This window comes from Hypanus sabinus, chromosome 14 (genome assembly GCF_030144855.1).
Source record: "Hypanus sabinus isolate sHypSab1 chromosome 14, sHypSab1.hap1, whole genome shotgun sequence".
Taxonomy (NCBI): Eukaryota; Metazoa; Chordata; class Chondrichthyes; order Myliobatiformes; family Dasyatidae; genus Hypanus; species Hypanus sabinus.
This window is the reverse complement of record NC_082719.1, coordinates 68,869,065-68,882,981: the sequence shown is the minus strand read 5'-3', so window position 1 is coordinate 68,882,981 and position 13,917 is coordinate 68,869,065. Positions and strand designations below refer to the sequence as shown.

Sequence of the window (13,917 nt, the reverse complement as noted above, 5' to 3'; positions counted from 1 at the left end):
GCTTTAATTGTTGTAACCATATCTGCCTCTACCATGTCTGCTGCAGCTTGTTCAAAATATTCACCACCCTTTATATGAAATCCTTACATCCCCAGATCTCTGCTAACTTTCTTCTTAGCATGTTGACTCTGAACTTTGACCATTGTTTAAATGCGTTCCACAAATCTGGTCTTGTTTCCTTCCCTCACGGTTACCCTTGTCTACCTCTTATACTCTGCAGATCCCATGTCACATGAGAAATCTACCTTGCCTTAGTGTAGGGCCCTAACTCAAGTATCAGCATTTTCTTTTTCTGTGATGACCCTGAAGCTTAGCATCCCATTATTACTGTTCCCAAAAGGTTTCTCCACAGACTCTTTGATCGCTAATCCATTCTCATTCCCTATGATGTCAAGTACAGGCCCCTCCTTTGGGAGGTCAAACACAAGAAGAAAGTAAATAGCAGGATGTATAGTAGCACTGATGTACAGAAAAGTCTTGTTGTACAAGTCCACAGATCCCTGAAAGTGGGAAGGCAAACTGATTGGGTGGCTAAGAATGTGAGTGATGTGCTTGCCTTGAGTATGAAAGTTGAGAAGAATATAAAAGCTGGGTTAGGCCAACTTTGGAGTATTCTGTGGAGTATGGATCACTCCATTACAGGAAAGATGTGGAGGTTTTGGAGCAAATGCTGAAGAGGATCACCAGGATGCTGCTTGTATTGCAGGTTATTATAAAAAAGGAAAGCTTAGACGAACTTTGATTGTTTTCACTGGAACATAGGAGTTTGGGCAACCTGATAGGAAGTGTATAAAACTATAAGGGACATAGACAAGGTAGATAGTTAGAATAGTTTTTCCCAGGATGGCTTTGTCAAGTATAATAGAGCATTAGTTTATGGTAAGAGAGAGATGATGGTGGGTACTTGGAACTTGCTACCAGGGGAAGTGGTGGAAAAGATACAAAAGCACCATTTATGAAGCATTTAGTCAGTTAGATGAAAAGGCAAGGATTAGAAGAATGTGTACTTTGTGTAGGCAGATGATACTGTTTTACAATGGAGTCATGTTTGAAGGAAACATTATAGGCTGAATGGCCTATTCCTGTGCAGCACTGTTCTATGTTCTAAAGTAAAATCCTCTACTACTGTGGCACTATTGCACTTACGTTCTTCTGTGTTCTACTTATAGGGACTCCTTAATTTTATGAGGCAGAATTTACCCGGACATTTAAGGGTTAAGTTTGCTGTGTATGTTATGTGTTACATTTTATGTTATTATGTTCTGGGGGCAGGGTTTTTTTTCCTGATATATGTTCGACATCGCCATTTGTTTGTGGAGGAATAAAGTGTACTTTAGAAGTAATTACCTCTGTGTCGATTTTTGTCGACACTCCTACATACTTACATATGCGTTCTTCTAATTCTCACTGGCTTTTGGGAGGCCTGTAGTCTAACCCCATTCAGGCGACCCCCTCCATTTTTATTCTTAATTTCTATCCATATTGCCTCATTAGATGATCCTTCAAACAGATCCTCTAATTGCTAACACACTGCTCTCCCCGATCAGCAGTACAACATTCCTTCCTCTTTTACACCATAAACATCACTATTCCAGACATTGAGCTGTCAGTCCTGCCCATGTGTCTGTAATTGCAACAATATCAGAATCCCATACGTAGATACATGCTCTCAGCTCCTCTGTCTTAACTGTGAGGTTTAAATGGAGTTAACTAAATACAGTCAAGCCTATTGGCTCTCCCACACCTCCCCTCTTGACTCTGCCAATACATTGCACTGGACATGCCTGCTCTCTTTCTATGTATGAGTCAGTCTCTCCCCAACTTCTGAACTCCCAGCACAAACCGTCCCAACTAGTACCAACAAACTTCTGCTGGATCACTCTGTTTATTTGTCTGGAGTCCTTTGTAAGTCAAGAATGAGTCATAAATCTTGTTGCTTATGATCATGCATTCAGTGTTACAAGAATAAAGAAGAAGTGAGAAAAGGCAAGATAGCAGAAAACATCAAGACCCTAATGGTGAAGAAAGGAACAAAGACGAGAGACAAAAGAGACAGACGAGCAAAAGAGACCAAGCCAACGTGGTCTGGTCCTCTTATGGCAAATTGCTGATAACAGACATTCCATTCAAAGTCCAATGCTTGAATAAGATCACACCCACTCAAGTAATGCAATACCCACAACCGTAACCACTAAAAATCACTGAACAATTGAAGGTATGTAGGTAATTGTATAAAAATACAAACAAGCATAGGAACATAGAAACATAGAAAATAGGTGCAGGAGTAGGCCATTCGGCCCTTCGAGCCTGCACCGCCATTCAGTATGATCATGGCTGATCATCCAACTCAGAACCTTGTACCTGCTTTCTCTCCATACCCCCTGATCCTCATCAGCATAAGAAATACCAAATATGTAGACTAATCCAACAACCCTCCCAATGATTCCAAATTACACATTTAGAATCATTACATCTGAAAATTCTGGGGTAGGAAAATTTGTGGTACTATATTAAGTATAAAGTTATCAAATATTTACCTAATTCATAGAAATAGTGAGGGATTATGTCATTGTTAAGGTAGATTGATTTTGTAAGTAGGCTCACTTACATGTGTTTGAACATGTTAATGATTGCCCTTATACAAGTAAAAAAAGATGTAAATTATGTTGGCATATAGGACAAATTTCATGGCATGCAATATTGAGTAACCTCAGCTTTCTAGATTTAATTGAATCCGGTCAAAGAAATCTCATCCATCAGATTGATGTATTTGAGCTGTTCCTTTACAAATATGATCAGCCATATCAGTTGTGTCTTCCAACTCGCCAGGTGCAGTATATAAGTACAGCATTCCTTGCCTATAACTGTACATGTCTCCCCCTTAAGCACTAAGAAAAGATTTAATGCCACACAATTTTGAAGAACCATTTTATGCATGGTGTCTATTTTGAAGTGAGTGGTGTACATTGACATACAAAACAGCTAGAGGCATCAGCAGATCAGCAAATACATGTGATACCTGCAAGTACACATCTCAATTGACACATTGTGAGCAGGGAAAATTTGTAGAAATATAACCAGCAACAAATAATATTAGAATAATCTTCATAATGTCCAGTAGTTATCGACTCTGTTCAAAGTTTGGCTTATTAGTGATTTGTTCACTGCAGCCCAGCAGTGCAGGCACTGAGTCAGCATATTAAACTCAGTTTTTGTTCTCTCAGTTGCTAGCACTTCAGCCTCAGCTTTAGCTGTCATGTGTCCACTTACTTACATCTTCTACTTTCACTGCTGAGTTGGTAATTAACAACACTGGATAAGGACCTTACTATCAAGTGGTTCTCTTTGCGATGTTTAAAAAATAGGACCTTCTTTAAAGGAATCAGGGCATGTTCTCGTTCTGTTGGATCACTCCAAGTGGCAAAAAACCTGTTGAGATGTTGACTGTACAGCTTAGGTTAATTTCACTCAATTGTTAATTAAACTGTCTGCCATAATATGTATATCAGCCCCTCTGACATCAAGAGCTTCTGGCAATGATGTGGGTTGTCCTGTTACTACCTCAAATGGACTTAACTTAGTTTTCTTGTTTGAGGTCATTTGAACGCTACACAAGACCATGGGAGTTGCTGTAGACATGGTATGCCTCCCTCATATACCTAGTCATTGTTTGATGATTTCATTCATTTGTTTGACTTGTCCTGATGACTCTGGCTGATGTGGTCCATGAAAAGACCATTCAATATTCATCAATTGACATAATTCCTGTTAAACACTCGCAGTGAAAAATGTATTCCTTGGTCAGAATCAATGTGGCATGACAATCCCCATCTAGGAAAATGGTCCTTGTTGTTAGTTTTTGCTGTGTGTGTGGCAGTGGCTTTCCTTGCTGGAATATTTTTCACCCATCTTGAAATCTTGTCCACTATTACCAGCATGTCTGAGTGTCTCTGATGCTTTGGCAAAGTAATGCAGTACACTTGTAGTGTAAAAATGGACCAGGTGAGGCGGGAACACTTATTTCAGGTTGCTTTTCCACTGCTCCAGGATTTGTTTTCTGGTGCATTATGCATCCTTCAATTGTTTGTCGAATCTGTGCCCTGAACTTTGGATTCCACGTTCCTTCACTGCTTAACCGCCACCATTCTCCATCCAAAACCACTCTTCATTGTTAGAGCATTGTGCCTGTATCTCCCAAGTATCTTGTATGTTTGTCAGTAATACAGAGTTCAATTCGTTTCCATATTTCTAGTTGTCTGCTTCCCAGTACTTCTTTTATTTCCTTTACTCCTTTGTGTGCTGCCCTTTTTGCAATTTCACCTGCAAATGCATTTCCACGGCTTTCCATTGTGGTCAATTTGGACTGGCTTTTACATTTTAATACAGTAACTTCTGATGGCATCCATAAGGTCCTGTACTAGTTGGCCATTCTTGATTGGGGTTCTTACAGTTGTAAGAAATCGTTTTGGCTCCATGAGTTTCCAAAGTCATAAACAAATCCAAAAATACCTCAAGAATCAGTGCAGATATTAGCTGATATTCCTTCTGTCATCTTACAAGCTTCAATCAGATCTTTCAGTTCTGCTTGTTGCATAGAGGTACCAGGAGACATGCTTCCTGATAACAGCACTTCAGTTTCAGAAACAACTGCCCATGCAGCCATTAAAGTTCCTCCCTCAGGCACTAAGGGACTATTGGTGTACAGAATCAGATCTGGGCTCACCGGGCGTTTCTTTGTTATAATTTGCATTTTCATGGCACAGTCGTGGTCATCATAGTCTAAAGAGTATTCAGCACATTCATTCCCAATTAATAAGTTAACATATAAGTTGTCTGGTGTTTGCTCCATCAAGGCAAGAAACAAAGGCTGTAGTGAAGAGCTTAAACATTTTTGAATTCAACAATACGTCCACTACACCCAACATTGCTTGTTGAAACCATATAATCGGGTCAGGATCTCCCAACTTTTGTGGGGCAGAGGATTGAACTTGTTGTTCAGCTTGTTCCTGTTTTCCACCTTGTTTCCCATACCAACAATGAATAGCCCAAAGTCATTTTTTTACCACAACAAAGACATTTTGTTTTAGGGGATTGGTCTCGGAGGTATGGCTTAGACTGAGATTTCTCTGGTGAAAGGCAGCCCCATTTTTTTCTGTAGGTTAATGAGCATTGGCTGTTGGCTGATCTGCCGCAGCTGCGGCTGTTGACGAGCAAGTGATGACTGTTGATTCATGGTCAGTGGCTGACTCACCGATCATCTTCCGATCTTGATATTTCCTTCCACTTGTCTGTCGGCTTGCTGGCTCACTATGTGGAACATCAACTTCACCCCAATTTGGTTTTCTCAACTTCACCATTTTGGAAGTATCTGGTTTCAAACCATCCATAAAAGTTGACTTCAAAGGACACATAGAGAATCCTCAATGTTATTTTCATTTATTCCTGGAATTTCTGAATAATTTAATCACATTGTCTTGTTGCATTCCTCATATTCAGAAACATCCACTGAAATAATTTGCTTGCAATCAACCATTTTCTTCCAATCAGTTTATATTGGGACTTGTTCTTCCAATCACCTCTTAATAGCATCCCAACCACCTTGGTCATTTTGTTTATCATCTCCTATGTTGCTGCAAACATGGAGTCAACTGTCTGTTTTGCTGAGAAGCCAACATAGTAGCCAGAATTTGGATACCATCATAAAGGGTACAGGTTGTATATATTCTTATATGTTGATGTGCAGCCCAGGTCTTTAAACTTACTTTTTTTTAGGATGTTGTATTTCTTGGAACCATATTTCCATCATTACCAGTTAAGGTGGTTGATGGAAAACCATCTGCTTCCTTTCATAGATCCACTTTCAGTCCTGTGTGTTTTCACTGTCTTGGTACCAAGCTGTGACATGGCTGACAATGCTAGTTTTTCCATCACTGTCATCCCCACTTAAATGGCTAGAAGTCATTGTAAAGTCCATGTCATGTCTATCCGGTAATTCCTCAGTATTTGAATGGTGGCATTGTCTTGGAGGACAGTCCAATGTAGGGAATGTTTCCCAAGGAGAAGTGCCCCTGGCAGGATTGCCCACTTGAGATCCCTGTTGAGTTTTCTGATACTGCTACAGTTTATTTTGAAGCCCCATACATTTTGATTCAATTACACTTGTGATGTTGTTCTTTCATTCATTCAGTTAATGTAGAGATTTGCTCTTTAGACTTTTTACCCCTCTCTGCCATACTGTTTTTATAGTTTATCACAGTTTTCCCTTTCCTTTTCCACTTGTTCAATTAACCTCCTCACTTCTTTCGCTAACTCACATATTTGACCAAACCAACCATGTGCTGGTTTCTTTAAATGCAATGAGATTGCTAAAATCAATCCAATTTTTCCTTTCTCTTGGGCATTCTCTGCATCTTGTCAAGTGCCTTCTTAATAGACTCAACATTGATGATATATTTCATGCTGAGATTTTCATTAATCTCATCAAATTAAAATATGAGATTTCAAATCCTCAGTCATCTGTTCACACATAACTGAAGATTCAGCTCTCCCTTTTCCGGTGTAGGTTTCACAACTTTGGCCATTGTCTCAATTTTTGGTCATTGTCTCAAGTACCATTTAATTTGCATGTATTTTCTGTGTTTGCTTGACTGGGATTGAAATACTGTTGAATTACATCAAGATATTATTGGATTTCAATCAAAATATCATAGGATTGTGATCAGAATTATCTTTTTAGGGTTGCGATTGGAATATCATTTTAGAATTGCAGTCGGAACATTAGGAATGTGATTAGAATATTATTTTGGGATTGCAATCAAAATTTTATTTTCAGATTGCAATTGGAATTTTGTACAATGGCAATTAAACTTGTAGGACTACAATTGGTATTTTGTAGGATTGCAATCAAAATATTATTGGTTTGCAAACTATAATTTTTTTCTCATTGGATTGCAATCTGTATATTTTTTATAAGCACTAGATTACAATTGGGAGGTTTCCCAGATGCTCCACAGGGTAGTACAATTTTAATTTGAGTATGATGTTAATTTTAGCACAGATCTGACTTCCCCAGAATAGCAAAGTATAATATGAATTTCCTTTACTCCTAAACCTCCGCTAGATAGTGTATTGGAGCAAGAAATAGGTGATTTCTCAGAAAAATTGCAAAATTAGGAAGAAGGTATTACCTCCTATTTAAATATGCATACAAATGTTTCCATTTCATCTCGGATTCTTCCAAGACCTGAACCTTTGTAACCATTCTGCCAATCACATTAAAATTGTTGGCTGTCAATGTTTTTGATCTGAGGATCTTCATAAGTCAAGAATGAGGCGTAAACTTGTTTACAATCATTTATTAAGTGTTACAAAAACAAAGAAAAAATGAGAAAAGGCAAGATAGAAGAGAACATAAAGCTCCTAGTGGCAGGAAAAGGAACAAAGATTCAAGACAGAAGAGGAAAGGAAACTGAATTAACATGATCTGGCCCTTGTATACCAAATTGCTGATAACAGATATCCTATTCAAATTGAATTGCTTGAATTATCCAATATGATTCTCCCATTCAAGTAATGTGACACCTGCAATTACAACCAATAAAAAATCACTGAAGAATTACAAGTGTAGAAGTCTTTACATGAAAGACTTCAGAGCAATAAGAAAGGTAAACTACGAGAAAAATAATTACACAGTTGAATCCAACACTTCCCTAATAAGACATTTGTCGCATTTGTTTTAATGTAACTTCTTGTGAATGTCACATCTACCGCAGATGAGCTTCCCAAAAACTTGAAGCCCTCCCTCCTGCATCAACAGATTCCTCTTGTTCGATTTCTATAGAGACTAGCAGCCTTGAAATCTTAAGTACAACACCAGGAACAATGAATCATAGCACAGTTTTACAGCAAATTCACGGTCTATGCCATGGGAACTGACAGGAAATGATCTATTTTTTGACGCAGGCTTTGAACAAGTCTATAGCAAATGGAATCATTTTGGGATACAGGATATGGTCTGAGAAACGATGGGATCAAACATTGGTGCAACAGGATAACACAACATATTTGAATTATTCCTTGTTGCTGACACATGAAGCACACGTTGTAACTGTCATTGCTTATAATTCAGCGGGCGATTCTCCTAAGGCAGTCTTGATAGTTCCAGCTGTAAACCAGACAGGTATGTTTTTAATGCATCACAATTACTTAACTGAAATCTTTTTGCAGGAGACGTAGAAAAACAAATTATTGTCAGGAATATGATACAAAATAAACATTTGTGTAATTCCGTTGTTCTTCCCATCTCCTAATTTATTACTTCCGTCAGTTTGTAACTTTGTTCAGAGAAGCATATAATATACTGTAGAACAGTACAGCAAAGTACAGGCCTTTGCCCCATGATGTTGTGCCAAACTTTAAGCTTATTCCAAGTTCTACCTAACACTTCCTTCCCACAAAGACCTCTGTTTTTCTATCGTCAATGTACATATCTAAGAGCTTCTTTAAAGTCCCTAATGTATAGAAAAGTGTCGATTGCATTCCTTTCTAAAACATTTCTTGAATGCCTCTCAATGGCTGGTCACATTACTGAACTGGAAATCTGAAATTGTCTTTATTCATCCTATTAATACATTGACACATTCTAAAGTCAGTCATGATTAAATGGCAGAACATTCTCAATGGCCACATTGCTCCCTTGACATATGGCCTTGTGGTCCTTAGCTGCTACTTCACTACCACAGACAATGAACCAAATTAAATTTGAACCCAGGTCTTCCTTCTTATTTTAGAATAGACAGAGTGCCATGGAGAGGAAAGATCACTGTGATTAGGTGTGTACAGTTCTACATAAATACAAGTATTATCAATAGGTTGAACACCTCCTCTGTAATAAACATCCACGATTTTAAGGAGCAACCTGTCTATGTGGGAAATTGTACCCAGCTGCCACTTTTCAGTCCGGTAATCACTTGCAAGAATTGACTGTCCCACACTGAAGCTCCGTGTTGATTTAGCATTCAAGTGCTTGAACTGTCTGTTCTCCACATCACGCCGTACATCTGGTTTGAGAAGATCCATGCGGGACCTCAGGTTCTTGTTCAGAAACATCATCGCTGGAGTCTGGTTAGTGGTTGCATGTATTGCATTACGATAGGCAAGGAAGAAGTTGTCTGTCTTGTGTTGCATGGTCAATTTTCGCCGTCCATTGCCTTAATGGCTTTCTTGAATGTCTGCACGAATCTTTCTGCCAAGCTATTTGTGGATGGATGGTAAGGGGCAGATGTAAAGTGCTTGATTCCATTGTTCTTCACAAAACTTTGGAATTTTTCAGAGACAAAGTGTCGTCCATTGTCTGTGCAGATTTGTTCTGGTACGCCATTCCTGGTGAACATGGCCCTCAGAACTGTAATGGTCTTTTCCGATGTGGTTGTCTTCATTTTGATGACCTCTGGCCATTTGGAATGTGCATCGATGGCGATGAAAAAGATAGAGCCCATGAATGATCCAGCAAAGTTGATGTGCACTCGTTGCCATGGTGATGAGAGCCACTCTCATGGATGGAGAGGGGCTTGTGGTGGTGTGTTCTGGATCCTTTGACATCCAGAGCAGTTCTTGGTCAAGGCCTCAATCCGTTTATCGATTCCTGGCCACCACACATAGGCACAGGCAAGACTTCTCATCTTCACCATACTCAGGTTCCCCTTGTACAGTTCCTCCAGCACTCTGGTGCGTAGCTTAGGAGGAATCGCAACTCATGAACCACACATTAGTGTTCCCCGACACACTGACAGCTGCTCCTTCCTCGCTGAGAAGGCTGGAACCAGAGTGTTATCATGCACTTGCCATCTCTTTACTGTGATGTCATACACTTTTTACAACACAGGGTCATTGCGTGTTTCTCTTTCAGTGAGGCTGTTTGTCACTGGTGATTGTTCAACTATTGTTGTGTGAAAGACCTCTGCTGAATCCATGTGTGTAGTTATCTCTGAAGTCGGCAGTGGTAAACATGACAAACCATCTGCGTTGCCATGTTGCTTGGTCCCCTTGTGCTCAATGTCATACACGTGGCCTAAGAAAAGAGACCATCGCTGCAGCCTTTGTGTTGTCATCACTGGAACGCCTTTCCTTGGGTTGAAGATTGACATGGGAGGCTGATGATTGGTCAACAGGGTAAACTTTTGGCCGTACAGGTAGTGACTGAATTTCTTGACCCCCACACGAGGCTTAGGCCTCTCTGTCAATCTGTGCATAGTTGCGTTCAGCTGAAGTTAGCGTTCTTGAGGCAAAGGCTATTGGTCTTTCTGAGCCATCAGGAATCTTGTGTGATAACACAGCTCCTATCCCATGGGGTGAGGCATCACAAGCCAGTCAGATTGGTAAGGAGGGGTCAAAGTGCACGAGCACCACTTACGAAGGTATGAGTCTTTTAGTTTCTTGAAACGCTTTCTCACAGCTCTCAGTCCACTCCCATTGTGTCCTTGTCTGTAATAGTGCATTCAGTGGGTGTAGGACTGTGGATAGGTTGGGCAAAAACTTGTGGTAGTAGTTCACTAGTCCAAGATATGCGCTCAGCTGAGACACATTTTCAGGTGGTGGTGCCTTAAGCACTGCTTCTATCTTGTCTTGAGATATGTGTAAGCCATCCTTGTTGATCACATGAGCACAGTATGAAATTTGCTTTTTGAAAAACTCACATTTTTCTGTCGATTAGCTCTGAGCCCATATTCTCGTAACCTGGTGAGCACTTGTTTTAGGTTAGAAAGTTGTTTGTCGTCCTCCTTGCCGGTGACAATGATGTCATCCAGGTAACACTGAGTCTCTGGAATCCCCTGCAGGCCCTTTGCCAGATTGCAGGAGCTGCTGCTATCCCAAACACCAACCTGTTGTCCTGGTAAAGTCCTTTGTGTGTATTTATTGTCAGGTACTTCTTGGATGCGTCATCGATTTCCATTTGGAGATAAGCCTGGGCCAAATCGATTTTTATGAAATGTTCCCCTCCTGATAGGGAAACAAAAATGTCCTCAATACGAGGTAGAGGGTACTGTACTGTGCGGAGAACTGGGTTAACAGTCACTTTAAAGTCTCCACATATGCACACCTTGCTTGGTTTTCCTGGTTTTGTGCTGGAGGTTTTCTTCATCACTGGAGCAATAGGTGTGGCCCATTCACTCCAATCCACCTTTGACAGGACCCCAGTCTGCTCCAGATGTTTCAGCTCAGCTTCTACTGTAGGACGGATTGCATATGGCACTGGTCTGGCTTTGCGAAATTTTGGACATGCATTTGCCTCAATCTTTGCCTTCATGCCCTGAACTGTTCCTATTCCTTCCATGAACAGTTCCTCTGAGTCAGCAAGTGTTTGTGACAGTCTCTCAGATGTAGTCTTGCTGCCCTCCTTTGCCGACACAACTAGTGCCTTGATGGTGTGCCAATCCAACTGGATTTTCCTGAATCATTCATGTCCCAGCAACGGTGGTCATCCATTTTTAATACTTAGAGGTTCAGCTGCTGTGTTTTGTGTCTGTAGGTCCATGTCATTTTAATTTTACTTCTAGGATGCACTCTCTGTCCTGTGTAAGTCTTTAGCAGTAATTTAGTTCGTTTCAGAGGTATATGAAAAAACAGTCATTTGTAGTCGTGTACAGAGATCACTGTTAAAGCTGAGCCTGTGTCCAACTCCATTTTCAGTCTCACGCCTGCCACTTGTGGAGTGATCCTTATTACTCTTCGATCACCTGTCTCTTTCACGCTGTGAAGTTGCAGCCAAGACAATTCACTTTTGTCTGAATTGTTTTCATCAGAACTGCTTTCTTCCATTTTGTGTACATTGTTGTGTTTTCCTTTCTGGGCTTTCTTGTTTCTCTGTATTTTGTCCTTTTTCTGCTGTTTACTAGCTCTGCATACTCTGCCAGTGTGGCCCTGTTTGCCACAGTTTCTGCATTCTTTTTCTTTAAGCCAACAGTCATCAGGGTCATGTGACATGTTCCCACAACAGCAACATTTATTTCCTTCATTTCTGTTCAGTAACATTTTATTTGTAGCATATTCCAGAGATTTTTGTTGTATCTCTGAAGCACCCCGTGCTGCTGTTTCCAGTGATATTGCAATGTTCACCGCCTTCTCTAATGTAAAGTCTTTTTCACACAGGAGCTTCTTCAGTGTGGTTTCACAGTGCATGCCACATACTAACCTGTCCCTCAATGCGTCGGATAGACCAGATCCACATTGACAATGTTCTGATAATTTGTGCAATTCAGTACAATATTCAGAAATGCTTTCATTTTTGCTCTGATTCTGTTTGTGAAATTTAAATTTTTCAGCAATGACCAGTGGTTTGGGGTTTAAATGCTGTTGAAGAGTGTCTGCTATTTGCTTGAATGTTTTGTCAGCTGGCTTTTCAGGGGTTAACAAGCTCTGTAGCAGCCTGTATGGTTTTGCTCCCATAACGCTGAGTAAGATGCTGGCTTTCTTTTCATCATTAACACTCTTGGCATCACAATATAACTCCACTCTTTCAACGTAAGTTACCCAGTTTTCAATGCTACTATCAAATGCTGTAATGGTTCCAATCATCACCATCTTTGTTTTGTTAATTTAGTCCAATTTTTTCCCTTGTTTTCTTTTTAGCTAGCTCCTTGCAGTTACTGCATGTTCCACTTAACTCATGTGTCCTTTTTTCTAGTGCCACAAGTGCACTCCGTCTAAATGCTTGTGTCACTCCTTTTCATCTCCCTTCTCTCTCTTCTCCTCCGAGTACCGCTATCAACTAAAACATGGTGTTCCGATAAAATGTAGGTTCATAATTCTCGCCACCAATTTGTTGTGTATGTGGCCTGTTTACACAATTGTGTTATTAATAAAAATGCTGGAGATGGGAACTAAGTTTCATGGCTCTTTACTGGTAGAGTCTGAACTTGACACATACACATACATATCAATATGTGCCTAATAGCGCTTGCAATCATGTGTTACTAAAATATAAAGTAGTCTCTTATTATAATGTAGGCCATACGGTACAAAACCTAAATCAACAACATTGTTTCTGTTGCATAACTATAATGGCTGTAATTTTACAATTATATTATGTTTCATCCCAGGACGTACACTAATTAATGTTTATTTTAACAAACAAGCTCCCACAACTGTTCAGTATGTTCAAGTTACATCACAGAATAACCGACTGCTCATACAGTGGAAGGCTCTAGAACGACCAGATAATGGATATATCATTGAATGGTGTTTGTTTTTGGATGCAAACCCCTGTGCTGGACCACTCCAATGGCAATATGAAGGAAATACAACAGAAATGATGTACTTAAAGGGTAAGCACTTATCATGTTACGTTAAAGGATACTGTGTTGATGCTAGTTTAAGGTGATTGTCTACTGCCCCAAATGTTCTGAAAGAATAGGATTTAAGGGAGCTGTCTCTTACTTAAATTTCATTCCTGGCTCAGAGTGACAGGGTTGTTGATCATCTAGAAAATACAATGCAGTTACTCACTCACATTACTCCACCAGCACCTCCTAAACCAATAGCTTCTAGACCAAGGAGGGCAAGGGTACCATGTGCATAGGAATACCCCCACTGAATTATTTTGTCCTGCTGTACACCATTCTCTCCAATCCCAGAAGACCCAACCCAGGCAGCATTGAAGGAGTAGTGTCACCAGAAGTACTGCAATGGTTCCAGAAGATGGCTCGTCATCACCTTCTCAAGGCCAGTAAATGCTGGCCCTGTTAATGATGCCCCAAGCCAAAAGTGAATCAAAAGAATTACATGTTGCATCAGTGCGTGATATTGGATGGCGATGAGGAGTGGGAAAATAGTAGTAATCTGCTGAAGTGGTGAAGACCAGGGGTGGAATTTGTCTCATCTGTATCCCAGAGGTCTCATATCTGCCTTAAATAGAACAAT

The 13,917-nt window shown here is 40.1% G+C and overlaps 1 protein-coding gene across 5 annotated transcripts in view; it reads left to right on the top strand.

Moving 5' to 3' along the window:
* LOC132404843 (interleukin-6 receptor subunit beta-like) overlaps positions 1 to 13,917 on the top strand; it is a 103,399-nt gene that overhangs the window by 51,905 nt on the left and 37,577 nt on the right. For all 5 annotated transcript variants that reach the window (XM_059989394.1, XM_059989389.1, XM_059989392.1 and 2 more), the window contains exons 10-11: positions 7,963 to 8,179; positions 13,134 to 13,322. In XM_059989394.1, the coding sequence (XP_059845377.1) occupies positions 7,963 to 8,179; positions 13,134 to 13,322 (406 nt within the window). The remainder of the gene's footprint in view (positions 1 to 7,962; positions 8,180 to 13,133; positions 13,323 to 13,917) is intronic.